General features: G+C 45.6%; 1 protein-coding gene across 3 annotated transcripts in view; it reads right to left on the reverse strand.

Annotated features, from left to right (window-relative positions):
- Nucleotides 1–26,267, reverse strand: part of BPHL (biphenyl hydrolase like) — a 36,998-nt gene extending 10,731 nt beyond the window's left edge. The window contains exons 1-6 of one of the 3 annotated variants that reach the window (XM_072814127.1): nucleotides 26,006–26,267; nucleotides 20,855–20,958; nucleotides 17,877–18,043; nucleotides 15,455–15,608; nucleotides 4,373–4,504; nucleotides 1,140–1,263 (exon numbers count right to left, since the gene is read on the reverse strand). In XM_072814127.1, the coding sequence (XP_072670228.1) occupies nucleotides 1,140–1,263; nucleotides 4,373–4,504; nucleotides 15,455–15,608; nucleotides 17,877–18,043; nucleotides 20,855–20,958; nucleotides 26,006–26,130 (806 nt within the window). In that variant the 5' untranslated portion in view covers nucleotides 26,131–26,267. Of the gene's footprint in view, nucleotides 1–1,139; nucleotides 1,264–4,372; nucleotides 4,505–15,454; nucleotides 15,609–17,876; nucleotides 18,044–20,854; nucleotides 20,959–21,380; nucleotides 21,416–24,369; nucleotides 24,523–26,005 lie in introns of those variants that run through there. The other 2 variants (XM_072814128.1, XM_072814126.1) reach the window with 2 other exon arrangements.
- Nucleotides 26,268–26,363: the final 96 nt, after the last annotated feature.

Genomic DNA, 26,363 nt, shown 5'->3' on the forward strand with positions numbered 1-26,363 from the left:
TGCACCCATGGCATGGAAAGGAAACACTAAATTTATTCAACTTCAAATTTTCATCTTGATAGAAGTACCAGCAAAACCTGGCTTCTGCGTCAGCCGAAGTATTTAAAAATTAAGTTTCTGTTCCATACAAAAATGTACGGAATTGAAGAAGAGAATTTCTGCTGACATGTATAATAAGCTGCTTCGATGCCCAAGGCTGCTTGGCAGAAACAAGAATGCGAAGAACAAGTAACATGTATCTCCTGTTTCATCGACCGAGCCACCAACACGGCTTGGTATACGTTGGTATTTTGTGATTCTGAATAACAGGCTTCCCATCTGATGTGTACATATTTAAGGCTGAAATAACATGAGAAGTTTACAGCAGAATTCAAAGTGGGGAAAAAAGCAGGATTCAGAGTTGAATACAGAATATAATTATATCTATGTTTTTAAAATACTAGAAAGGAGGAACACACATTAATAATGCTAACAGCAGAGATATTTAAATGAGTGACAAGCAGCGGGCAATTCGTTTTCTTGTTCTGATTTCACAAATTTTCTTTCCTGGGTAGATGGTACTTTTATAACAATAAACTCATCTGAAAATCCCCAAATTATATAAAACCGTTTTAGTTAACACTGCTTGCTGTAAATCTAAGCTGTGTGCAGTGGTACAGAACTCAGCACCTATTAACACATTTGCTCTCGCGGCAACGGCAGCCGTAAGAGGTCCGTCTAAGAATTCCTTTCCTTCTGGTTCCCGTTTACCCATAAGTCAGGGCTCCCCGTGCTCTGGGTTTCCCTGGGAATCCTAAACATGTCAGTACTGTTTACTGGGAGGGTGTGGGGGGTGGGAGGGCTAAGGCTTTAAAAACCCCCAACCCCGGAGCGCCTGGGCGGATCAGTGGCTTCAGCATCTGCCTCCGGCTCAGGTCATGATCTCAGGGTCTGGGGACTGAGCCCTTATGGGGTTCCCTCCCTCTCCCTTTGATGGGCCTGCTCCTTGCTCGTGCTCTCTTACTCTCTCTCAAATACATAAATAAAATCTTAAAGAAAAAACCCCTCCACCCCCAACATTTCCTTTCAATAGCTCCTTCAGGGACATCCTCAGCTCTGGGGGGCGCGCCGGAGCAGAGACTGGCAGGGACTGCACTTACCGCGACCCTTTCACGTGTTTGTGTATGAAGTCGACGTGGGGACGGGGGACCAGAGGATCCTTCTCCCCGTGCACGATTAAGGTGGGGCACTGAACCAGGGGCAGCAGGTGCCTGCAGATATTCCCTGCAAGACAAACAGCACGGAGAAACTGTTTCAGGGTGGCCATGGCGCCAGGTGAGTCAGAGGCGTGGTGTCCTGCCTCCCCCTGGACCTCCGTGCCCCTGTCCCTAAAGAGGCAGTTTGCGCTGGATGGGCCTTGAGGGGTCTTCTAGCTCTCCCAATCAGTGGGCCTCCTTTTCTGTTTCTCAGGTTTTTTTTTTTTCTTCTTGGAAAGCTCTCCTGGTAAACAAGCAGCTTTGCCTGACTATATGTGGAATTCATGCAAAAAAGGAAAATAAACAACAACAAAAAAACCCACGACTCTGTATACCATGAATAGCAGTCCCCATTTTGCAACCTGATGGTAGATGCTTGGCACCTCAAAAGCATTTCCCTTGAAATAAGGTCTTTAGTGTTCCCTGGGGTCCCAGCTAGCCCTTAGGGCTTCTACACCTCACTGCGAAGTTTTAAGTTACACGTGCCAAGTAGGCCGCCCTTCATCCCTCCTGCCTCCGCGACATTCCTGACATACTCTGGAGATGGTGAGGCCCTCATCTCCTCCTGTCACAGCGCTTCTAAGTCCGAGGTGGGACAACCTGGCTCCGGTCCTGTCCTGCTCTTTCCTGCCTGGAGAATCTTGGTGGCTCTTCGGTGATGAGTTTCAGCCTCCTCTCTGGTCAAACAGGGGACAGTTACAGTTCTCTGGGGTGGCCGTGAGGCCAAAAGGAAGTGTCACAGCTACAGTTCTGGGCAGTGGGCAGGTACTCCGTAAAGCAAGCTCCTTCCTCCCCCACCTCTGCTGGGGTCGCTGGGAACCTGAGAAAGCTGGGGTGCTGCCCAGACCGGCCTGCTGCAGTGCTGCCTGGGCACCCGGCTGGTCTCCTCAGTATGGGGGTCACGGCCTGCTCAATGAGAAGGGGACAGGTTGGCTAGGGAAGTACTTCTCTAGGTCTCAGAAGCTGTCCTCTCCGGTCCCTGGGGTGACACACACCTGCTAACGCAGATCAGAACCCCGTTAGTCCTCACAGCACCTTGCAGGGTGGTGATTCGCCTCTTGGGTTCACAGGGAGGGAGCGGCAGCTTAGAGAGGTTGTGAAGTCTGCCCGTCGTTCTGAGAGCGACCAAGTAGCAAAGTAGCAAGGCCACACTTCACACTCGGGCCTGTCTGGCTCCAAATCCATGCAGTTAGCCCCGAGGTGAAACTGAGCACCCACAAACTTGAGTGCACAATTATGGGAAAAAAGGGGGCTCCTGTCAGATTATGAGTGTTGAGGGGAGATAAGCAGTTTATTAACAGGGACCCCTGGGTGGATCAGAGGTTAAGGGTCTGCCTCCAGCCCAGGGCATGATCCTGGGGTCCTGGAATCGAGTCCTGCATCGGGCTCCTACATGGAGCCTGCTTCTCTCTCTGCCTGTGTCTCTGCCTCGCTCTGTGTCCCTCATTAATAAATAAATAAATTCTTTAAAAAAATTAGTTTGTTAACAGTCTTGCTGTAAGATTATTTATACACTGCTAGTTCTTCTATATTTTGACATTTTTTCCTTTTTTTTTTTTTTAACTATATTTGTTTTTTAAAAAATTTAGGTTTTTCAAAAGTGGAGGGTTCAGGGATTTCCTCTGTGCACGTGCACTGCCTCCCCCGCTATCAATATTCCCCACCAGAGTGGGATGTTTTTATAACTGATAAACCTGCACTGACACGTCATCGTCACCCGGAGTCCGGAGTTTACATTGGGCTTCACTCTTGGTGTTGCACGTTCTGTGGGTTTGGGCAAGTGTATAATGACATGGAACCTTAATTATGGGATCACAGAGTATTTTCACGGCCCTCAAAATCCTGCTTTGGCCATTCTAACAGGTGAGTACTGGGATCTTGTTATTTGGCTCATCTTTTAATCAGGTTGTTTGTTTTACTAACAAGAGATGTGAAGAGTCTTGTACATCTGGATCACCTGCTTTAGCAAGTATTTCCTTTGCAAATATTTCCTTCCTCCCAGTCTGTGGCTTGTCTTTTCATGCTCTCGACAGTGTCTTTCCTTAGGATGGAAGGTTTAAATTTTGACAAACACAGGGCATATTTTTGAGCCTGCTAATTCAATTCTGCTTCTACCTTTGGGTCTTCCTACCCCTTCAGTCAGGAAAGCATTAAAAGTCCACATTTCAAAAATCTGTCTTCTTTAAAGGAGAACCGTCTTAGACATTTTTTTATGGCATTTTTGTTTTAAGAGCTGAGGGAGACACATTTGCCACGGCCTATTTCTGTGGCTGGGTACAGCATCTGAACAGGATATATTTGCTGTTTTGAACCTGAACCAAAAAAGTAACATTTCCAAATGTCCTTTTCATTGTGAAAGTTTTGATAGGTGTGACTCACTCTGGAAATGATTACCTAATGGATCAAACTGGTCCTGCAGCTGCAGCCATGTTGTCATCAACATGCTCCCAGATTAGATCTTAGCTACTCTATTCTTTTAGCAATTAAAATAGGAGAATGATTATAAATGTAAATAGCTATTTAAAAACAACTTTAATTCAAAATTTCTCTTTAGGATGTCAGTTCTTCCTGTTACTGGAAATCATGTTAATTTTTCAGATAAAGACGGGGAGCTACAGTCACATAACTAAATTCTGAAGGTGGGGAAATACACTGAACAGTTCTCCTCAGGCTAATTCTGGTGGAGCTGAAGGTCAGGACGGACAGGCCTGCTTTTTTTTTGGCCCAGTGACAGAGGATGTAATGCGTCTATATGTGAAAAAGAAAAAAAAATATGGTATACGTGGCAGCTTGTTTGTTTTCTGATTATCCAACTCCAGAATTAGAAAAAGACAAACACTATTTGAGGCTTCTGGAGAATTACTTGTCATCATACGCACAAAGGATTAGAAGGAAAGAAAGAACAGTTTGCTATTAAAGACTTAATGTGAACCCTGATACACATCATCTAGTTTAAGGTGGATTTATTCTACAAGAGCATGTATGGTATACAATCACTAGCATCCTCTGTCCGCACATCAGTGTAAAAGGACAATGGGTGAATGCATTCATCACCAGGAATTCTGGAACACCAAGGGAGGAATGCAAGCAGCGTCTCTAATCAGCAAAGGAAGAGCTAAACAGTTCATATAACCTACCATCTGGAAGATGTTTAAATTGTTGCATGCCATCCACCCACTTCTCACAGGTCTTGGCAAAGTAGTCATAGCCATATAAGGTTTCGAGAGGTTTTCTTGTTTTCTCACTCCATTTAGAAACATCTCGGATACCTGAAAAATAGACGAATTGACAAGAACAGGTTTAGTCTAGGGGCACTTGGGTGGCTCAGGTCATGATCCTGGAGTCCTGTGTTGGGCTTCGTGCTCAGCAGGGAGCCTACCCCTCCCTCCCCCTCTGCTCCTCCCCCAGCTCCTTCTCTCACTTGCTCACACTCTCTCAAATATATAAACTCTAAAAAAAAAAAAAAAAAAAAAAAAAAAAAAAAAGAACAGGTTTAGTCTAATGATAAGTAAGGTTTATCTTTTTTTTTTTTTTTTTTTTTTTTTTTTTTTTAAGGTTTATCTTTAGGTATTGCAAACATACTCTACTCTGGAGCCACGGTGTTTGCTGCTGTCTGCCTGGAAGCCCCCCAAACCCACCCCACCCCAGCCCACCCCACCTCCTGCCCCTGGTTTCACGTGGCTTACTCCTCACTTTATCCAGGTCACTGAGGCCGCACCCCTCCGAGAGTACTCTCCCTTCATCTACTCTGCTTAACATCTATCAGCATTTTCTGTGCCCCTGGCAGATGGTCTCCCCACTAAGATGAAAGGAACTTGGCTTTGTTTGATTGCCCATTTATCCCCAGAACCCAAACCAGTGCCTGGCACAAAATAAACTTTTACTAACTGAATGAAATTAGATCTGCATTCAATGCTTTCCGTTAAAGTCGTAAGATATAAGATGATATTTCTGCAATTAGAGTTACCTGAGTAGTAAGACTGACATGATTTATAAAAGAGAAGGTTTTTTCTGAATTATATTCATGTCCATTGAAAAAGAGAGAAATTATTCATTCTGGTTTCTGCTACTGAAGAAATATGGGTGTAAAAGGCTAACTACGAATTCAAAACCTTATTACAGATGATTCATTCTTTAGGAAAAGAAATAGTAGCTAAAAATTCCTTTTAAAATGCATGAACAAATTTAATTACTCATTCTTTTCTGTATTTCTTTATGTTTTAATTTTTTTAAAGATTTTATTCATTTATTCATGAGAGAGAGAGAGAGAGAGAGAGAGGCAGAGACACAGGCAGACAGAGAAGCAGGCTCCACACAAGGAGCCCAATGCAGGACTCGATCCCGGGACCCCAGGATCACGCCCTGGGCCAAAGGCAGGCGCCAAACTGCTGAGCCACCCAGGGATCCCCTCTTTTCTGTATTTATTTAAACACACTGATAACTCTAAGGCTTCTGAGCATATTACATATTGCTTACAGACAGCTTTTAACGCAGTGCTTCCCTACACAGTACACCACAAAGACAACACATTACTAATGATGTGAACTACTGAACAATAACCCCACCACAGCACTCTCGGTGGTGCCAGGCCCTTTGGCAGGCACCTTGTATGTACTCAGTGAGTACAGATAACAGAGTGGAAGGAAAATTGTCATGTACAACTGCAACTGCCTTCTAAGGAAGGTAGATGCTGTTACAGATGACCCCAGATCAGTTCATATCTGCAGAGGTAAGCCCAGAGAGCTGACCTGCTCTGCACAGGAACAAAAGGACCTCACAGAGGGGACAGAGAACTCTGGAAATTAGGAGGGTGGGGACGAGATCTGGGAAGAAGAAACAGGAGAGTTGGAAGAGGGGAAAGGAGAGAGGAGCAAGATGTCATAAAGATGGCCAGTAAAGAAATCTCCCATAGATAGTTCTTTTCTTTTTTTTTTTTAAGATTTTATTTATTTATTCATGAGAGATGCAGAGGGAGAGGCAGAGGGAGAAGCAGGCAGAGGGAGAAGCAGGCTCCCTGCGGGGAGCCCAATGTGGGACTCGATCCCAGATCTCCAGGATCATGACCTGAGCTGAAAGCAGATGCTCAATGGCTGATCCACCCAGGCGTCCCTCCCATAGATATTTCTACTTGGGCTCTACTGCAGACCACATCCTGCAGACCACATCCTCTGCAAGGTGTCCTTGCAGTGAAATGACTAGATTTTATTTTATTTTATTTTATTTTATTTATTTTATTTTAATTAATTAATTAATTAATTAATTAATTTATTTATTTATTTATTTTTTGAGTAGGCTCCATGCCCAGTGTGGAGCTCAATGCAGGGCTTGAACTCACGACCTGAGACCTACGCCTAAGCTGAGATCAAGAGTCAGGCACTTAACCGACTGAACCACCCAGGTGTCCCTACAACTAGATCTTTCATAAAAAACTTTTTTTTTGTTGCATTGTTGGAGTTGCAGCAATTAACGGAAACTGCCACTGCCATTAATGAAAAACAGACCATTGATAAAAGAGAAGGGAATAAAATACATTTGCCCTACGGAATGTGATACAGCAAGGATATGCATGTGTGTGTGTGAGAATGAAGAGAACCTAAAAACAGAAAAAAGAGTGGTAAGACTACTCAAAAGGCAGGGTTGCTTTTGGGAGAAACGCGACTACTAGCTGGGGTTGGGTGGGTAGGGCTGAATCTGGGATTCCTAGACTGACTGGAGATTAAGATGGCCCCAATTTGGTATTAATTCCGTGGTTCCCTACAGTAGCATAAGTAATGTAAATCCCATCTGAAGGAAAGCATCATCAATTTGTCTACATGGTCCTTTTTGCTTACGTGTTTTCAGGTTAAGAGTACTAATGACAGGTCAGAAAACAATCCGAATCTTTATACAGCTAATGAAAAAGCTAGAACATTGGAAGAGAAAGCTTAAGAAATGATGCAGACCAGGGCACAGAGAGACAGGAAGATGGGCAAGACACAGGGAAGATGGTAAGACCAGGCCCACAAAGTCCAATCAGTCCCGGAAGGAGGAGAGGACGGGGGAGAGCAGAGGAGAAGCCATTCGGGAAGGACACGGGCAAGGATGGTTTGCAGACCTGATCAAAGATAAGAGTCCGAAAAAAAAATAAATAAAAGGTAAGAGTCCACAGACAAAAATCGAATGTAACTCGAACTGGATTAACTAAAAAGGAATTTGCATCTAAACACACAACAGGGGATCCCTGGGTGGCGCAGCGGTTTAGCGCCTGCCTTTGGCCCAGGGCGCGATCCTGGAGACCCAGGATTGAATCCCACGTCGGGCTCCGGGTGCATGGAGCCTGCTTCTCCCTCTGCCTGGGTCTCTGCCTCTCTCTCTCTCTCTCTCTGTGTGACTATCATAAATAAATAAAAATTAAAAAAAAAATGGCAGAGAAAATAATTTGCCATTTACGTGTCTGTACTTAGCCAAATGATCTTTCAAGGAGTGTGGGATAAAGACATTTTGAGGTAAAAACTGAGCTCACTACTCACAGAGCTGCCCTTAAGGAACTTCTAAAAAACAACTTGAGAAGGAGAAGTGAGCTCAGGAGTATCTGAGATGAAAGAAGGAAAGGCGAGAGTACAGAAAGTGACAAATGGGTCCGTAAATGTAGAAACGCACAAAACTCGCCAAGCTCGCAAGAAAGCAAAACACTGTAACTTTTTTTTTTTTTTTACACTTACGTTAGTTCTGTCTGTAAAGGAAGCAAAAGGACAAGCCATATGCTGTGCAGCACAACTACTAACACGATTCCTAACCAGCAAGGGGAAAATAATCAGATTATCAATAAAACCCTGCCAATCAGTAGCACTGTAATAATAATGGGAGGTGTTCTAGTCTCCTGGGTGTCACCAGGTAGGCCTGTTAAATGTATCATTTTGTACGTATCAAATATTACATAAAAGTTTTAAATCTATAAAAAGATATATAAGGACATGAATAGGTACAATACAGAGGAAACCCCAGTGGTGCATAAATTCGCAAAAAAGATTCTCAATCTTATCAGTAGGAGGAAAATGCAATTAAGTCTCCCAGTAAGATACCATTTCACATCCATTTGACTGGCTAGGATTAAGAAGTCTGGTGATTGCAAGTTTCTGTTGAGAATATAAATTGAGGAATCTAATACGCTGGAGGTGGAAATGCAAATTTATTTAGTTGGAAAACAATGGGTCACTTGTAACGTGGTGTATTTGCATAACACAGTATTCAGCAAATTTCACGTCTGGGCCTACACTCCAGACCAACACTGTTACTCATAGGCCCTGAAGACATCTAGGTACATCAATGTTCATGGCAAGAGTGAAATAGACCATCGATAAAAGAGAAGGACATAAAATACATTTGTCCTATGGAATATGATACAGCAAGAGCATGAACGAATCTTAGAAATTCAATGTTCACTAAAAAAAGTGACTCAGAGAAGATCTATAGTATGAAGTCACTTTGCATAGCTCAAAGAAAATAATGAAACTAAATTACATATTGTTTAGGAATAGAAACATATGTGACAGAAGTGTTTTCAAAAAGTCACAGGGATGATGGTAGGACTCAGCCCAGAGGTAGGGGTACACTGGGGAGGAAGCACGCGGATACAGCAAAGGTATAAGCAGTGATCAATCTTAGGTTCCATGGTAGGCTCATGGGTGCCCGTAATTCAGTGTCACATGTGTTACATTATATGTATCAAGTATTATACAATTAAATAAAATTCAATTACAAAATAATATTATATAACAAATTGCAAAATAAACTTTAAATATATACCTTATATAATATATAGCATATACATTATTCATAATTAACTTATATATTTGTAAGATACACAATTTGTAAGATACACTAGATATAATACAAATGTTTAGTTTATATATGCATTATATATTTTATTATATTATTAATGTAATTAATATGTAATATAAATATAACATTTTGAATTTATATATATTTATTATTATTTTTAAAAGACTTTATTTATTTACCAATAAGACACACAGAAAGAGGCAGAGACAGGAAGAGGGAGAAGAAGATTCCCTGAGGGGAGCCCGATTCAGGACTCGATCCCAGGGCCTCAGGATCACGCCCTGAGCTGAAGGCAGACACTCCACCATTGAGCCACCCAGGTGCCCCTTAAACTTATATATTTTATAAAATCATATGTATTTTTATTTAAAAAAATTCCCTGTGACAGGAAAGCCAAGACTTTTTAAGATCCAAGTTGGCTACTGTTCAATATGAAGACATTTTTCTGCCTAAAATGTAAATTCCTCTTCTTGGGATAGTGGAAGATTTTTTTTTTTTTTAAAGACTTTATTTATCTATTTGAGAGAGAGCAGAGAGCACAAGTGGGGAGGAGTGGGAAAAGAGGGGGAGGGAGAAGCAGGCTCCCCACTGAGCACCGAGCCTACCTCGGGGCTCCATCCCAGGACCTGAGATCATGACCTGAGCTGAAGGCAGACACTTAACAGATTAAGCGACCCAGGCACCGAGCGAGAGATTTCTGAAAGTGAATTAACTCAGTAAAAGCAGGCATTTGGAATGAGAGGTATCTATTAGTATGTGAAATTTGGAGCAAAGCTTTTGACTCTCACAGGAAATATTATCTAAATCTCGAGGGGCAGAAAAATCCAGCTGTAGCTGGAGCAAGCCGGATGTTCACAGCAGGCGCTGTGGGTAAGGCCCGCAGGCTCAGAGGTCATAATGGCTGGGTCTGAATGCCAGCACCTGCACCTGCTAGCTCAGCGACCCTGAGCAAGTTCCTTAATCTCTCTGCTAGTTTCTTCATCTGAAATATGAGAATTATAATAACACTGAGATAAACAGTAAATAAGTTAGATATGAAATGTGCTAACCACGGCACACGGCATATTATAAGCACTCAAAAATATTCTACGTATCTATATACTTACTTGTGTTAACTTTTTTTCAAGAGGAAGTCAGCTTTACCCCAAAGCATGACTTCCACCAAAAAATAAGTAGCAATTATGTTTCACAGTTAAGTTCCTAAAATAACTATTTGAATCAAACTATTTGCTGATTCGAAAGGGATATAATTTATATTCCCCCCCTCCAGACTGATACATTTCTTTTTCTGAGCATATAATTTGTGCTAAGCACCAGAAAACTCATTCACTCTCCATTAATTAGTGAATTAATCCAGTAAGCATTATTTGAAGCTTGTTGAGTATTAGTCACAGCAGGTACAAACTTGAATAAGATACAGTCTCTGCTCCCACGGGCTTACCATCTAGCCCAGTTGTAAGATACCTCTTAGAAGAATGGGGTAAATGTTGTAGGAGAGGCCGGGGGAGGACAGAGGAGGGTCAGTAAGCTCAGAGGGGCAAAGGGAGGGAGTGGTAGTGGTGGGGGGCTTCCTGGAGGAGGCACTGCTAGATTTAAGTGTGCGAGAACAGAAGCCGGCAAGCAAATACGGGAGCCGTGCCACCTATTACTAGAACTTTCAGGTGGCGAAAGAAAAAGATGGGCGTGCGGGGGTAGAGGAGACCAAGCGGCAGCAGAGGGACACAGGAAAGAAGCAGGGTGTTGAGGGGGTAGGGGAGGTGGTCCTGGCTCGCTCAAACTTTGGAAGCAAAGCAGAGGAGTCTGAATTCTGTTTATCTGGAAAGCCATGCGAGACCTTGGAGGGTTTTCAAGTAAGACGTATCTTAGCAAATGACTATCCAAGCAGTTTGGAAAGGAGACTGAAAGGAGGTAAAGGCGGGACGGGGTGGAAAGTGCCGGTCCATCTAAGTGGAGACAGATGGGGCGGCCTGGACCCGGGGCCTGGCGGGAGGAACGGAAACGGTGAGATGGATCCCAGACAGCGCAGCAGACGGCGGGGAGAACGGGGAGGGCTGGATCGCTGCACCGCAGAGGCTAAGCTGCAGAGGCCTTACTGGCCCACCTCCCGGCTGCGCCGTCACCCCAGGTTTCTTTGCCTCCTCAGCCCCGAGCTGAGTAATAAATAGCTACGTTAACGGTGTTACCTCATAGGAGGCACTCAATAAATCATGCAATATGCTTTTCTGGAAGAAAGTATATTCCACTGAGCGTCACTTATCAAGGTTGAGAAACGTAGCAGGAAGAACAGGTGCAGAGGAAAGATTATGAGTTCGACTCTAGACACACTGAATGTAGGGAGCCCGTGGGGCAACTAGGTGAGAAAACGGACCTCGAAGTGTAATATCTGGAATTTGGGAGTCTGACGACGCCAAGCGATGAGGGAAGCTCCTTGGGTGTAAGAACAAGAAGGAGTGAGAGCTAAGGATGGCGGCTGGGGGAGCCCGGTGTCGCAGGGCCAGCAGCACAGAGTGGGGCGGTGTCAGGGAGAGTAAGCAGAGAGAAGGGGAAGCCGTGGACGCAGTGGCAGGAACTTCAAGGTAGGGACAGCTTCACAAAGGGGGATGCGGTCAGTATCATATCATGTGAGTGTTTTCTTTTTAAACATTTGATTTATTCATTTCAGAGAGAGAGCACGGGTAGTGGGGAGGGGCAGAGGGAGAGGGAGAAGCAGACTCCCCGCTGAGGAGGGAGCCGAAGCAGGGCTCCATCCCAGGACCCCGGGATCACGACCTGAGCCCAGGGCAGACCTTACTCAACGGAGCCACCCAGGCGCCCCACCTCGTATTTTCAAATGCTGCAGGATGGCCAAGGAGCCAAAGGGCAGTAAAGCCTCCGGGGGGCTTGGGAGCACCGAGGCGCTGCTTTCACAGGCCTGGAGGGTCCGAAGCCACCTTGACACAAGCTACGGGAGGGGGCACGAGGCAGTAGGAACGGTGCCTGGGAAAGAGAGGGGGAGCCCACACACAGCACACAGTAACCCCAGGGTGTGAGGTTAAGAGAGAGATCCTTGGGGTTTGTCTGCGTAAAGAAGGGAAGCCAGCGTCACTGGACATGGCAAGCGCACCCAGCAGGGGCTGCGGGGAATGCGTGACAGGGCGGCACTGCCCAGGACAAGCGGCCGCCGTGAAGTGCTGTGTAAAGTGTCCTGGCGCCAAACAGGCACAAGCATCCCCCAGGTCCCAGGGCTTAGGGCCCCCTCCCCTTCCTGGAATGGGGGCTGAAGCCGTGCTCGGTGAGGAGTGGCTGAGGGGAGCCGCTCGGGCGAGCAGAGGCAGGGCAGAGGGGCGCCAAGGAAGCACCTGTCCGGGAGTGGCAGCTGTTCAGCGTGGGAGCCGTACAGGAAGGCGGGGGCCAGGGCAGCAGCTGGCTCAACGGCCTCCCGGCCCAGGTGCCCCGAGGTCCTGACCCGAGGGCTTGACGGAGCAGAATCAAAGGACCAGGTTTTGGCCTCAGCAAGAGGACGAGGTGCCCTCGGGACCCAGGGCGCGGGCAGGAAGAGGGGGGTCACCTTCAGAGGCTGAATGAGAGGAGGTGGGCCCCCCCCCCACCCCCGGCAGGACCAGGTAGCCGGTGCTCCCACGCAGGCTGGGGTGGGGAAGAGTCGTCAGGTAAGGAGTCCAGCGCAGACGCGCCCGTTTTGACTCACAGGCTACCTGGACGCAGGTGCCCGCCCGGCGGGAAGAGAGAAAGCCAGCTCCGGGACTCAGGAGGGGTTCCGCTGGACAGCTGCTGAGCTAACTAGGGGTGCTAGCATCGCCCCCCGTCAGAGCAGAAGCCGCGGGACCTCTGCTCAAGTGAGCACCCACTGGCCCTCGGGCCTGGTGCGGGCGAAGCTGGCGCGAGCCCCTCTCCCTGGTGGAAGCTAAACTCCAGACAGAACAAGGACCACCTACCTGCCACGGCCAGAGCGGCAGGCTCAGCAGACTCAAACCTTGAACAGTGGCCCGGAAAGGGGGTGAGCTTCTGACATCCCCTTTCTTCCTCGGAGTCCCAACTCTGAAGCATGCGGTGGGGGTGGCGTGAGTCGCACGCGTGCATGGGGGGGGGGGGGCGCTGAAGGCAGAAACTTCAGGAGAAGACCCCCAGGGTTGGCCGGAGGACCAGGACATGCTCCCCCACATGACGGAGACTGTCTCTCTCTCTCTCTCTCTTCTTACCCTAGTCCATGTTGGGAAGGGGCATGGCAGGCAGGCACCTACAACCCCAAGAGCAGGCTAGCTCTCTGACCAAAGGTACCAGAGATGACTGGTACCTAAAGATGACTCCGGTTGCACAGAACTGTGCAACAGGGGAGGAAAGCATGGAAACCTGCCTTTCTTGTCACAGGAGCTTTGAAGGGGGTCCCTAATTCTGCGTACGGACTGATGAGACAATTCAAGTCCTGGGATCACCCCAGAGCTCTCCATATATGAGGAAGATGCAAAAAAAAAAAAAAAAAAAAAAAAAAAAAAAAAAGCAAAAGCACTGGGCATACGCTTCAAGAACCGGAATACCATAGAATCCACCACCTACGTCCCAGCATAGCCCAAGCAGGGTTTGTGCGGGGCAGATACAAAGAAGCGTAGCACAGGCTTTTGAGAACTGCCCTATGATGGAACTACAACCCACAGAAGTCTAAGTAGAATTCACAATGAACCTAACCAGGGTGGCTGCATGCCAAGAAAAGAAAAAAAAAAAAATCACCATTCCTCAGAGTTTTAACAAGAGATGGCGTCTCACAACATAGTACAATGAAAACAGTCCCAAATTAACCAACACACAAAACAAATAAATGAAAAAGCTCCACAACCTCCAGACAGGCAAATCTGACCCATTCCCAAGGGAAAAAGACAGCCAGCAAATGCTGAACCACCCCCCGCCCCCATGACCGAGACACTGGAAATATCAGACAGAGAAGGCAGGCCCTGTCATATGCATTTTCATTCAGTTCAGTGTTTTCTTTCCTCTGAACCCTGGAGGGATACAAGGACAGGCAGGAGTACCGATCAGGATGGGTGACTGCATCAGACTCATCATTTAAGAGGCTCATAGTCCTTTTCCAAACAGTGTAAAGAACGAAGATTCTACAACAGAACACAGCCATTTAGGGGCTTACTGAAACCAGTGGATTTGCAGAACAGCTGAATAAAACTAGACTTGTCAGGATGCCCGGGTGGTTTGGCGGTTGAGCGACCGCCTTCGGTCCAGGGAGTGATCCCGGGGTCCTGGGATCGACTCCTGCATCGGGCTCCCTGCTGGGAGCCTGCTTCTCTCTCTGCCTGCGTCTCTGCCTCTCTCTCTCTCTCTCTCTGTGTGTGTCTCTTATGAATAAATAAATCAAATCTAAAAAAAAAGCCACCAGACTGACTCTTCAGTCCTGGTGGGCCTGGCCAGCCGATGGTGGTGGCGGGCAGCTGAGGACAGCGTTGGTTTCTGTCCCCGACACTCCTAGATCCCGATGCGTCCTTCTTTCCTCCCGAAAGCCAAGTTGTTTCAGGTTGGCCAGCATGCTGGAGGCTAAGCGAGTCCCAAGCGGCTGAATGCAATTGCACAGCTGGGTGCCTGGGAGCTGCCAGCAGTCACCACCATGTAGGCAGCCACTGTGGGCGCAGGGGAGGAAATGGGGATGGAGGGGACGCCCCCGCTTCAGCTCTAGGCTCTAATGATGCTACCCTTCTCCATCAGTGTCTGGACTTACAAAAACAGACACGCTGGATCTGGTGCACAGGCTGCAGTTTGCAGGTGCCTGATCCGCCTCTAAGAATGTCAAAGATAAGCTTGAAGGATAACCTCATGAAAATTGAACAAAATTTCTTTATCAAAATATAAGGTTCCATGTTTGAATACAATGTTCCTTTTTACACTCCCATAGTTTTAAATGAGGTTATGAATAACACTTTCGGCCAAGCCCTCCCTCCCCGAGGTTCACTATCAGTAGTAGGAAATGGGAACACGGATTTTCTAGGACTATTTCCTGAGTCATGAAGGTGTTGCTTCTGCAAATAGAAAGCGTTGGGACACAAACTGCTTACACGGTACGACTTTTCTGAGAACTCATGACCTCAGGGCTGAGACCTGAGGAAGCATATGCGCCAAGACTTGTCAATACCTACCTAAGTGAGACCTGAGAAGGGAGGGCAAAGGTGCCACTTGTCCTGATCTCTCTGATTCATGAAACCTACCTTGAGGGAACCCTGGGTGGCGCAGCGGTTTAGCGCCTGCCTTTGGCCCAGGGTGCGATCCTGGAGACCCGGGATCAAATCCCACGTCGGGCTCCCAGTGCATGGAGCCTGCTTCTCCCTCTGCCTATGTCTCTGCCTCTCTCTCTCTCTCTGTGACTATCATAAATAAATTAAAAAATAAAAAAAAAAGAAACCTACCTTGATAAATCTTCTCATCTTCATCAGTCACGTAGGCATTAGCTCCCCAGATCACCATCTTGTTGATGTACAATGGGTATTTTGCAGCTGCAATGAGTGCTGTAATTCCACCATCACTCCACCCCAGCAGAGACACTTTCTTAAAGTTCAGCGTCTGCGAGAGAAATAGAGTGAAATGCTTATTAGCACAGCTGGTCCTCTCTGCTAGAAGAATCCGATAATGGACAACTGTCACAATCAATACACCTGTGGGGCTTGGGGCAGCAGTTGGTAATTAAAGAAAAATCTAGAGTCCACCATTTGATGACGTAAATGGTTTTTCTTCATTAGTTTTGGTGTGAATATAAGTATCGTAAGGTCCTAAGTACCTCTGAAACTAATAATACAGTATATGTTTATACTATTGAATTTTTTTTAAAAAAAACTTAATGTACATGGTGTTATTTTGAATCAATGAGGGAACTACATCTTCTGGTTGGACAGAATTTCTGGAAACACTGGAGATCAGCTGTCCTTGGAAATGACAAGTAACATGTGCATGCACGCCCACGCCTGAGCAAAGGCTTTGAGAATAGTAATGTAGATTAGAGAGGGAAACTTGATATTTACTGGGTGAAATGAAGTCACTGCATCTGATAAAACCACTGACTGCAACTGTGGGAAGAACAGGCTGAAGGAGGCTGGAGAACGAGGGAGTCACAGGGAGGTTATATTAGTCCTTAAATCAACCAGGCTCTGAAAATGTGTTTGACAGGGAAACTGAACAAAGATTTCATTGGAGAGATGCTGCCTAGAAGTAAAAATAGGATGACTTGGAAAATAAAGTTTAAACAATTATCAGTCCAAGATACTGATGGGACTATATATTCCTAAAAGTAGATGGGTAATAACTGGCACTATCTTGTAAAAGGAACATTTGCATCTTCTGTGACCCAGCATCATCCCCTAAATATGTATGGAACACCTGCACATGTGCACCGGGAGACAGGTCCAGGGGTGTCCACACCAACATTGTTTATAAAATGTCCATGGACACAACAACATTCGCTGCACTGCTGTTTATAATAACAAGAAAAGCAACTTACAATTTTTGATTATTTGTCCACCATTGGAGAGAGGTGAAATAAGACAGTGCATCCCTACAGTGGAATATTATGTGACTATTATAAGACTTACATAGACTTATTATTTATTAACATGGAAGGATCTCCTTGACAAGTTGTTCAAAGAACAGTAAGTTGGAAAAAACATTACGTATAAGTATGATGCCATCAGTACAAAACTGTGTATTTATATATGTAATAAGATTGGCCAGAAGGGAACCCTCTTACGCTGTTGGTTGGGAATGCAAGCTGGTGCGGCCCTTCTGGAACACAGTGTGGAGGTTCCTCAAAAAGTTAAAAATAGAGCTACCCTATGACCCAGCAATTGCACTAGTGAGTGTTTATCCAAAAGATACAAACATAGTGATTCGAAGGGGCACCTGCACCCCAATGTCTACAGCAGCAATGTCCACAATAGCCAAACTATGGAAGGAGCCCAGATGTCTGTTAACAGATGAATGGGTAAAGAGAATGTGATATATACATACAACAGAATATCTATCTAAAAGAATGAAATCTTGCCATTTATAATGAGGGATGAAACTAGAGAGTATTATGCTAAATAAATCAGTCAGAGAAAGACAAATATCATATGATATGACTCGTGGAATTTAAGAAACAAAACATGAATATAGGGGAAGGGAAGGAAAAATAAAATAAGGTGAAAGCATGGAGGCAAACCATAAGAGATGCTTAACTCTAGGAAACAAACTGAGGGTCATTGGAGGAGAGGAGGGTGGGGGACAGGGTGACTGGGCATTAAGGAGGGCACTTGAAGCAGTTTGGCGCCTGCCTTTGGCCCAGGGCGCGATCCTGGAGACCCGGGATCGAATCCCACATCGGGCTCCAGGTGCATGGAGCCTGCTTCTCCCTCTGCCTATGTCTCTGCCTCTCTCTCTCTCTCTCTCTCTGTGACTATCATAAATAAATAAAAATTAAAAAAAAAAAAAAAAGGAGGGCACTTGATGTAATGAGCACTGGGTGTTGTATGCAACGGGTAAATCACTAAATTCTACCCCTGAAACTAAGAATACACTATATGTTAACTAAATTGGAAAAAAAAAAAAAAAAAAAAAAAAAAAAGAAAAGGTTGGCTGGAAAGCCAGATTCTCAAAGTCATAACAGCAGTATCTCTAAGTAGTTGGATTATGGAATATTTCTACTTCCTAATTCATAGCTATTTGAACTTCCTGAATTTTCTGTAGGAATCACATGGTATTACCCTTATAGAAATAAATAAAAAAAAAAACCCAAAACAAAATAGATGAAGACAGGCTCAGCCATCCTCCCTCCTCTGGGCTCCTCCCTAAGAGACCCACCTTCATCAAATCAACAGCATCTTTTGCATCCCTTTCCAAAAAATCCATTGGGAAATCTCGATCTGGGGGTCTGGAATGTCCATATCCTCGAGGATCCCAGGCAACCACCGTGAAGAGCTTCTTATTCAGGTTCTTAATCTGGGGTCCAAAATCAGTCTTTCCACTTCCTAAAAACAGCCACTTGGTTACCCTCAGGTGAATGATTTCATTATTTCAAGCACATTACAGTAAAATCAGAAACAACTACAATCTTAAAACAAAGTAACTAGTTTCTACTCAAAGTTAGGCAGCAGAATGCATTCAGCAAAGTAGCCTCGTGATGGTAAAATTCATTTACTGGGAGGCTGACTTCCTTTCCTGGTGGAGTTCAGACCTGCCTTTTGTCTCCTCCTAGTGGCTACTTTGAGGACAGAGGCCCTGATTCATTAGGTCCTGTAATATTTCAGCACTTTTGATACTTTTCCAGTCAATCTTCCTTGAAAAAAAAAAAAAAAAAAAAGGAATTTATGCAACTGCATACAAACTGACTTCTGATATGATAGGTTTCTGGGTTATTTTTCTTTCTTTTTAAAAAAACGACTGTTGCAAGTGAGAGTGATCTCGATATTGTATCGGTCAACAAATTTATGAAATTTGGCCCAAGTTATTCAAAGTAGAATTCTAAATTCCCAGGTGTTTTTTTTACTAAGCTAACATGAAGAGCCCTGAAGATTTAATTTTCTGGTGGTAAGTAAACACCAGGAAACTAAAACACTTAAATGACGGGGAGGGGAGTATGTGGAGAGAAGTCAAATTCGCTTGTTTCATTCACAAAAAAAAAAAGAAAAAAGCAGCATAGGTAAAGGAGTAGAAGCCTGTCAGCAGTTCCCAGCCTGCCCATGAGGTCAGGGACACTGCGTGTACACACCCACTGTGTGTGGCGTGGAAGGCCAGACTCTCAAGGAGCCCAGTCCAGGGGCAAGTCAGCATTTAATTTTTATTTTATTTATTTTTATTTTTTATTATTATTATTATTTTTAGCATTTCATTTTTAAAGTCGGCTTAGCTTCTACAGGCTTGTAGCTCAGGCCACACTCGGATGCTAAACATCCTGCTTGATAGGCTAGCTCTTAATTAGAAAATGTCTTTTAAGAGGGCACAGGATCATTTAACATCATCAAGGACCACCATTCTTCCTGGGAACATCTACCTTTCTCAACGTTTGGAAAACCAAAGGCAAAAATATAAATGGATTTCAAGCTGGTGTCTACTGCTCTGACACACGAAGATTCTCTGATGATCCCTGGAGAAAGTTCCACATGGGAACCACTTTGAAAGAGGGGCAGGAGGTGAGAAGACGCGAAAAGAGAACAGTCTAAGTCAAGATCAATTTCAGAAATGATGAGACACTAGCTTTCTGGCACACAAGTATACATTTGAATACCAGTGCCAAGAAAATGAAATCCTTTAAAAAAATTATTTTAAAGAATAGTTACCAGTACATGATACCTGAGAAGGAGACACATCAACACTGGTTGCCTACGGGAACGGGTACTGGGTGCTAGGAACAGGGGATTAGGAGAATCTCACTGTGGTTTTGAGTTTTTAATAAAAAATGGGTTAATGTTTTACATAAACAAAAATTAAATTGCCAAAAGTGTTTTATACCTGGATAACAATCACAATACTGGAAAAATGGAAATCTAAGCCAGTAACTTGTTCATTGCTTTTACAGATACCTTTAGATCTACACCAGTCCCTAGAGTAAATGTCCTCCTTCATTACAATAGTTTAAGAGGAAGAAAAAGATACTAAATACTATTTAGGGACACCTGGGTGGCTCAGCGGTCGAGTGTCTGCCTTCAGCTCAGGGTGTGATGCCAGGGTCGGGGATCGAGTCCCAAGTTCCGCATGGAGCTCCCTCAGGGAGCCTGCTTCTCCTTCTGCCTACGTCTCTGCCTCTCTCTCTTTCTCTCTCATGAGTAAATAATAAATCTTTAAAAAAAAATAAAAAATAAATACTATCTAGACAAAGATGCTTCCATACCTACAATGGAACCACAATTAGCTGTGGCTGTCAAGTGGGACCACCAAGTAATTGAAGATTTTAGCATTTTACTTTTATTTTTATTTTTTTAAGATTTTATTTATTTATTCATGAGAGAGAGAGAGAGAGGCAGAGACACAGGCAGAGGGAGAAGCAGGCTCCATGCAGGGAGCCCGACGCGGGACTCGATCTCAGGACTCCAGGATCAGGCCCTGGGCTGAAGGTAGCGCTAAACCGCTGAGCCACCCGGGCTGCCCAGCATTTTACTTTTAGAAGAAAAGAAATCATAAGGTATTGGGATTATTAAAAAGTATAAATTAAAATATACTAAATTATACTAAAGTACAAATTAAAACAATACTAAAACCCTTAAAACCAAACTCAAGTGTCCTGGGATCACTGGATCCCCCTGCACTGTCTACATGTAAATTACTTATGTGCAAGATGAGATTGGGATCCAGTTGGCTTTACTATGCTCCATTCATGCCAATCTAATTTTGACTTCCAAAAGGGCTTTAAACTAAGTCTTGTTCTTAGCTCTTATTTTAACTGAACATATAATCCATCATGACAGGGTAATCAATCCATTTTTTAGCACTGGAAGTCTTGCATCCTGGAACCCCTCAATTCCAGGAACACTGGGATGGTCACTAGCTCATCTCCTTCATCTATCCCTTCTTCCCACACCCCTTTCCTTGATCCCTGTCATCATCCCAAATTGTAGGCAACTCCACAGCATAACTGCATAAGAAAAAAAAAAACAACTGGGAACTTAAAGGAATAAAGAATACAGCTAGTAGACAGTAATCTTTCTTTTCTGAATCACTTAAATTTGTAGCAAATATTAAAGCATTCAGCGAAGCACTAAAACTAATAATCAATACTTGGCATCTAATAACGTGAATGTATCACAGACTACACAGCATGCAAATTGTGTCAAAAACTTCCAGACCCAACATTCCAGGAAGCAGCAGGACTGCATGCTCTCCCTCTCCAGTCTGCTGATAATGCAAATGGACACCATTCACAGCCACTTTGGTAGAGGTTACCGAGGAGCTGAAAGAGAAAAATCCCATCCCCAAAGAAAAATTACTGAGCCGTACGTACAAACACAGTATGACCAAACTGCTCTTTATATACCTGGGTCAGCTCCAATAACCTCCTCAGGCTTCTTGGATTACCTTGACTTGCGCTTGTTTTCTAAACCTAAAAGGGGACCTGACTAGATTGTATATCTGAAGTGTGTCTTCATGTGTCAGTATCCTAGAGCGCCAGCCCAGGGCTTACCCTACTAAAGTACTGAGAGTTGCTAAAATCAATGACCAAACAGTCCCAAGGGCATATGCCCGGTGAGATGAAAGCTAGTGGTACCAAGGTACAGGGTGCAAGAACTTCATACAAGTACACGTAAGGGTGAGCAACCATGGCACAGACCCTGGAGTCATTTGTCAGGCCCATAGCACATGTAGGGGGGCTACCTGGGGACCTTCAGCTGCATCGGCAGTGTTCGTAAGGGTGAGGCTGGTCTCAGAAGTCTGCAGAGAAGGCCTTGGTCCCTAGGTAGTCCTTCAGGCATATGGCTTCTCATGTTCTCTGGCCAGCCACAGAAGGGCTCACGGCAGGAATGCTGGTCTGTACTCATAGGGCCAGCCCATTTCTTAACATGTGGAGATATTGGTGTTGATTGTTAAACAGGCAGGTCCATAAGCTTCCACCTGGTGAGCCCACCCTGTGCCGCTGACCCTCCTTGGCCCAACACCTCCCATGACAGTATCTAACTGGAGATGTTGGCACAGGAGACAGCCTTCAGCCGGGGCCTGTTCTGACTGATGCATGTACCATTAGCAAGGGTACTGCTGATGAACCTCTCTGCTGCTCTTCCAAAAGCTCCAGGAGGACTCTGCAGGGCTTTATAGCTGTAGAGCGTACACAAGGCTCCTGCATCAGGCTCTAACAGCCTCCCTGCCAATTTCCTAGGTGGCTTGGTGACACACGGAAGGGACATTTTGATATGCCAGGACAGGTACTGACTGGAAGGAGGCGCTCCTCTTCTCCCAGTAGAGTGTTAAGGAATTTAAATGAACTGCTGCCTCTTTCTCTTTACATACCATCAATCCCATCAATCTCTCTGAAATTACTTAAAATGGTTATTGAAATGAAGCATTTTTTTAAAAAAATGAGGTCCTCTTTCCTCTTTTGGTTTCTTCCCATCACCATTTTCAAATGAGAACGAATGCTGAAGGCAGGGGCATCAAGTCTTAATACAATTTTTGCAAAAATGACAACTGGGTGGTAACAAAGCCTGACATAACCATAAGCTCATTATCTAGAGAAATCATGAGGGGCAATAATAAAGCCCCTGAGCAAGGGTGGTGTCATACTGACACTACCAAGTTACTTATCTACGTCCTATTCTTCAGTCATTCATACTGGTAAGGGGACTCTGGGATCCAGATAAAAGCAAATAATACTCTAGTAATAAAGATTCTTTTCTGCAAACATTTATTGACGCATTTAATTTTGCCCACAACCTGGTAGGAGAAAAGACAAAGAGACAAGAGATTCGCTCTGCAAACCGGGCGGGGGGGCAGGTTATGGCTGAGGCCAGGAGCACAAGGGGGCATGGCTAGAAGTGGTTACTAGCAGTTCTCATGTTCACCATGCAGGAATGAGGCCACGCCATAACTAGAGATGACCAGCATTTACTCGGCTCATGCTAGTAATAATGTACCTTTATTACCTCGTGCCCTGAAGATTTCTGAGGGGCTCCCTTTCTTGCAGCATTCAAGGGACACGCCTGCAAGAATCATCTTGTGCAGCAAGGAGATTATGTACAAGAGGAACTCCACTCCCACAGCATCTTTCTCAATGTCTAACACTGGGTTTTTGTGGTTGGGTGTTGCTGACTCTGTCTGCCACCCTTCAGGGAGCAAAGGCATGGCCTTACATGGAGATGAATGAAAAAGTAGCATTTGGACTGAACTTCCAAAGAGGAATAAAATTTTGAAGAAAAATAATGTGGTGGGGAGGGTGTTTCTAGAAGGAAAAATAGCATGCATGATCAAAGGCCAGGGAGCAAGGGACATATGTGGGGACAAGCCAGTGTTTGTCCTGGCAGGAGTATGGGGCAGAGGGTGGCAAAGGTTGCCAGACAAATGCCAGGAAGGGAGGAGGGGTTTGCAGCTAGGCTAAGGGGAAAGAAAATGTCCCTGGTGCCTTGTCATCAACATCCTCTGTGTCACCACACCAGAGGTACCTGCTGCTGTCACATCGGCCTCCCACCTGGGGTAAATGGAGGTGGGAGACCGAAAATCTTTTACCAATCTCCAGGTTGGGGAAAAAGGACAGACAAGTACTTATGAACAAAAGTAAATCAAAACAAATCAAACACATGAAAAAATTTTTATTAAGAAAAAGTCATTGAATGATTTATTTTCACATTAGCAGAAGATCACAAAAATGAGTAATTTTTTCTCCAGCTTAGCAAGCGGCTCTTAGACACTAGTTCAGGCCTCATTTTGTTTGTCTGTTGAAAAGAAAATCAGGCTGCAGAGAGACCAGGATTTCAGTAGCCCTGAAACATGCATATTACTTGAACCCCAATCAAGATGCCAGATTTCCCAACCTCTCACACAGGAAAAGAGAGAAATCTTCAGGTAATTTAAAGACCAAAAATGACTCTTTCCTTTGGGATGTCAATCTGTCTTTACTGCCACTTTCTCCCTGCTTATAATCACTTTACTTCTCTAACTCACATGTTCTTAAAGCAGGTGTGCTCGTCAGAATCACCTGTGGAGAGTTAAACCTACATCTGCCTAGGACAATCCTCGGAGACTCAACGACTGGGGCAGTCGTTTTAAATAAATCTTAAAAAAAAAAAAAAAAATTCCAGATGCCTAGGCTGCAAAATCTCTGGAGTGGGACACAGACATCTGTATTTTTCCTGAGTTAATTTCTTTAGAAGGGGTAAAAAAAAAAAGTCCTTCCTCTCTATTAAGAAGGCATGCTCACCCAGAAGGCCTGTGCCTTACTTCCAGTCCCTCTTTTGCTGGGAAGCCGGATAGGGAAGTTAGTGAAAGGAAAGGATGTCATAAGCAATACAAGGACAATAACGTCCTGATTGAACTGTTTGTTCCCTTCAAGGAAGGGAAGTTTCCCTCCCCTGTGGCAGAAGGCAAGAATCTAACAGCTTGGGAAAATAAACTATCGTTTAGTTTTATTATAAGCTAAATAATGAATAATATATTCTTTAATTTTTTATTTATTTATGATAGTCACAGAGAGAGAGAGAGAGAGAGAGAGAGAGGCAGAGACATAGGCAGAGGGAGAAGCAGGCTCCATGCACCGGGAGTCCGACGTGGGATTTGATCCCGAGTCTCCAGGATCGTGCCCTGGGCCAAAGGCAGGCGCTAAACCGCTGCACCACCCAGAGATCCCAATAATGAATAACATTAAGAGCTTACTTACCTCATTTGTTTTGCTACTTATGGTCTCAAATCTGCAGAACAATTCTACAAGGCTCTAGATTCAAAGAGGTTCAATAACCTGGTTCCCCTTTGTACAGCTTCCTGGAAGCCACGCTGTTATCGAGGCTGAACAAAGTCTCTCCAATGGGGCTCTGGCCCTGGGGCCCTCCCTCACCCTGACGGCCAGACAGGAAGAAGGTGGAAGCAGGTGCCAGGGCAAGAAGGAAGGGTCTCTCTGATTCTCAAGCACAGCACCCCGAGGTTGAACTCAGAAAACGTTTTTCTTCTGGGAGGTTGTTAGGTTCTATAAATTATTAATACTGTAACTGTACTCAACATACAACTGCAGGCAGAAAAGGCTTTTAATTATTATTTATTTATTTTTACCTGGTCCTGGAACAAACCAGTTTACAGATTACGAAATAAGAGTCAAGAGTTCCAAACCGCAGACTTAACCAAAGCTTATGGAACACAACTCATAAAGTGTGGTTTGGGTCCTGAGGCTCCGAAACAAACGTTTTTAGGGAGTGCTTTCTCCTACTTACGCTGGGCTGCAGCCTCATTTCAGGATCAACCAGCAGCACCGCTGGTTTTCTCTGATATTACATATAATATCAACTTGCAACTGCATTTATAAGACGGCAGTTTCAAAATCCAGGGGAACCGGTTTTTCAGAGATATTTCAGGAAGAATGATTTACACTAAATGGACAGAGCCTTCCTGCAACCATTAAATAACTTATCTTAGACTTGCGTACTGGTACATAGTAACCTTATTTCAATCTCTTTCTGCAAACAGGAAACTGGAAAAACTGTCATTTTTCAATGTTGCTTTACACAGCCGTGAACAATGATGCATTTTTTCCCCCACCATCTGCCTTAAACGATCCCTGAAAACTTAGAAGCTCTAAAATAATAAAGAACTTCGACATGAAAACTCAAGACCTGATCAGTCACAACATAAAGCTGAGTAGATTTCCCCTCCTCTTTCGCAATTACATTTTCAAACGAGAAATTTCAAACGAGATGTCTCAAATGAGAACTTCAGGTTCTCCCCAGGTAGCACTGGACTTTTGCTGGTGATAAATGCAACCGATCCGTCAACGGGCTAGCTGCATTCGCCGCCCAGGTAGGTCCGCGTGGCCCGGCACAGGTGTGCGCGGATGCGCAGGCTTCGCGCCGCCCGCACCGCGTTTTCCGCTGGATTTCTCTCTCTCCAGACCCAGGGGCGCCCGCATTTCGGGCAGCGGGTCCCAGGCTACTCTAGTCGTCTTATCTCAAAGTGGACGTGGCGGTGGGGGATGGGGGGCCTGAAAAGGCAGACTCTTGTCTCCTCCAGCTGCAGCGAACCGGAGTCAGGCCAAGGGCCTGGAGGTTCCCCGGCTTCTGCAGGGGGCTCTTTGGAGCATCAAAGTCCAAAACCAGCAGGAAAGGAGAGGGCGGTGCACGTCCGCGAGCCTGGCGCCCCGCAGGTGCGGAGGGTCCCCCCCCCCAGCCCCCGGGGGTCGAGTCAGACCCGGAGCCGGCTCCTGCGCCCAGGTCACGGCCCCCGGGCCACGCCCCCCCCCCCCCGGCCCCCGCGCCCCTCTCGACGCGCACCTGGCCGCGCGGGCTCCCGGGGGCGGGGCGCACCATTACCCGAATGCGGCCGCCGGCCCGGCACGCGGCACCCGGCTCCCGGCCTTCAGCGCCGACAGGATCATCCGCAGCTGCCGCGACGCCCGGCGGTCCAGCACCGCAGCCATCGGCCTCGGCGTGTGCATGCGCCGCGCTCCAAGGAGCGCCCCGGGAGAACACACCTGCGCCCCGCCCCACACCGCGCTCCGGGCCCGCTAGGAGGAGGCGCTAGCAACACGCAGGCGCGGAGAACCCGCTCCGCCGGGCGGCGGGGAACACGCATGCGCCGAGGGCCCGCTCCGGGGGCGTCTGGGGAACGCGCATGCGCCGCGGACCCGCTTCGCCGGACAGCCGAAGAACACGCATGCGCCGCGGACCC

The sequence above is a fragment of the Canis lupus genome, chromosome 37 (genome assembly GCF_048164855.1).
Source record: "Canis lupus baileyi chromosome 37, mCanLup2.hap1, whole genome shotgun sequence".
NCBI lineage: Eukaryota > Metazoa > Chordata > Mammalia > Carnivora > Canidae > Canis > Canis lupus.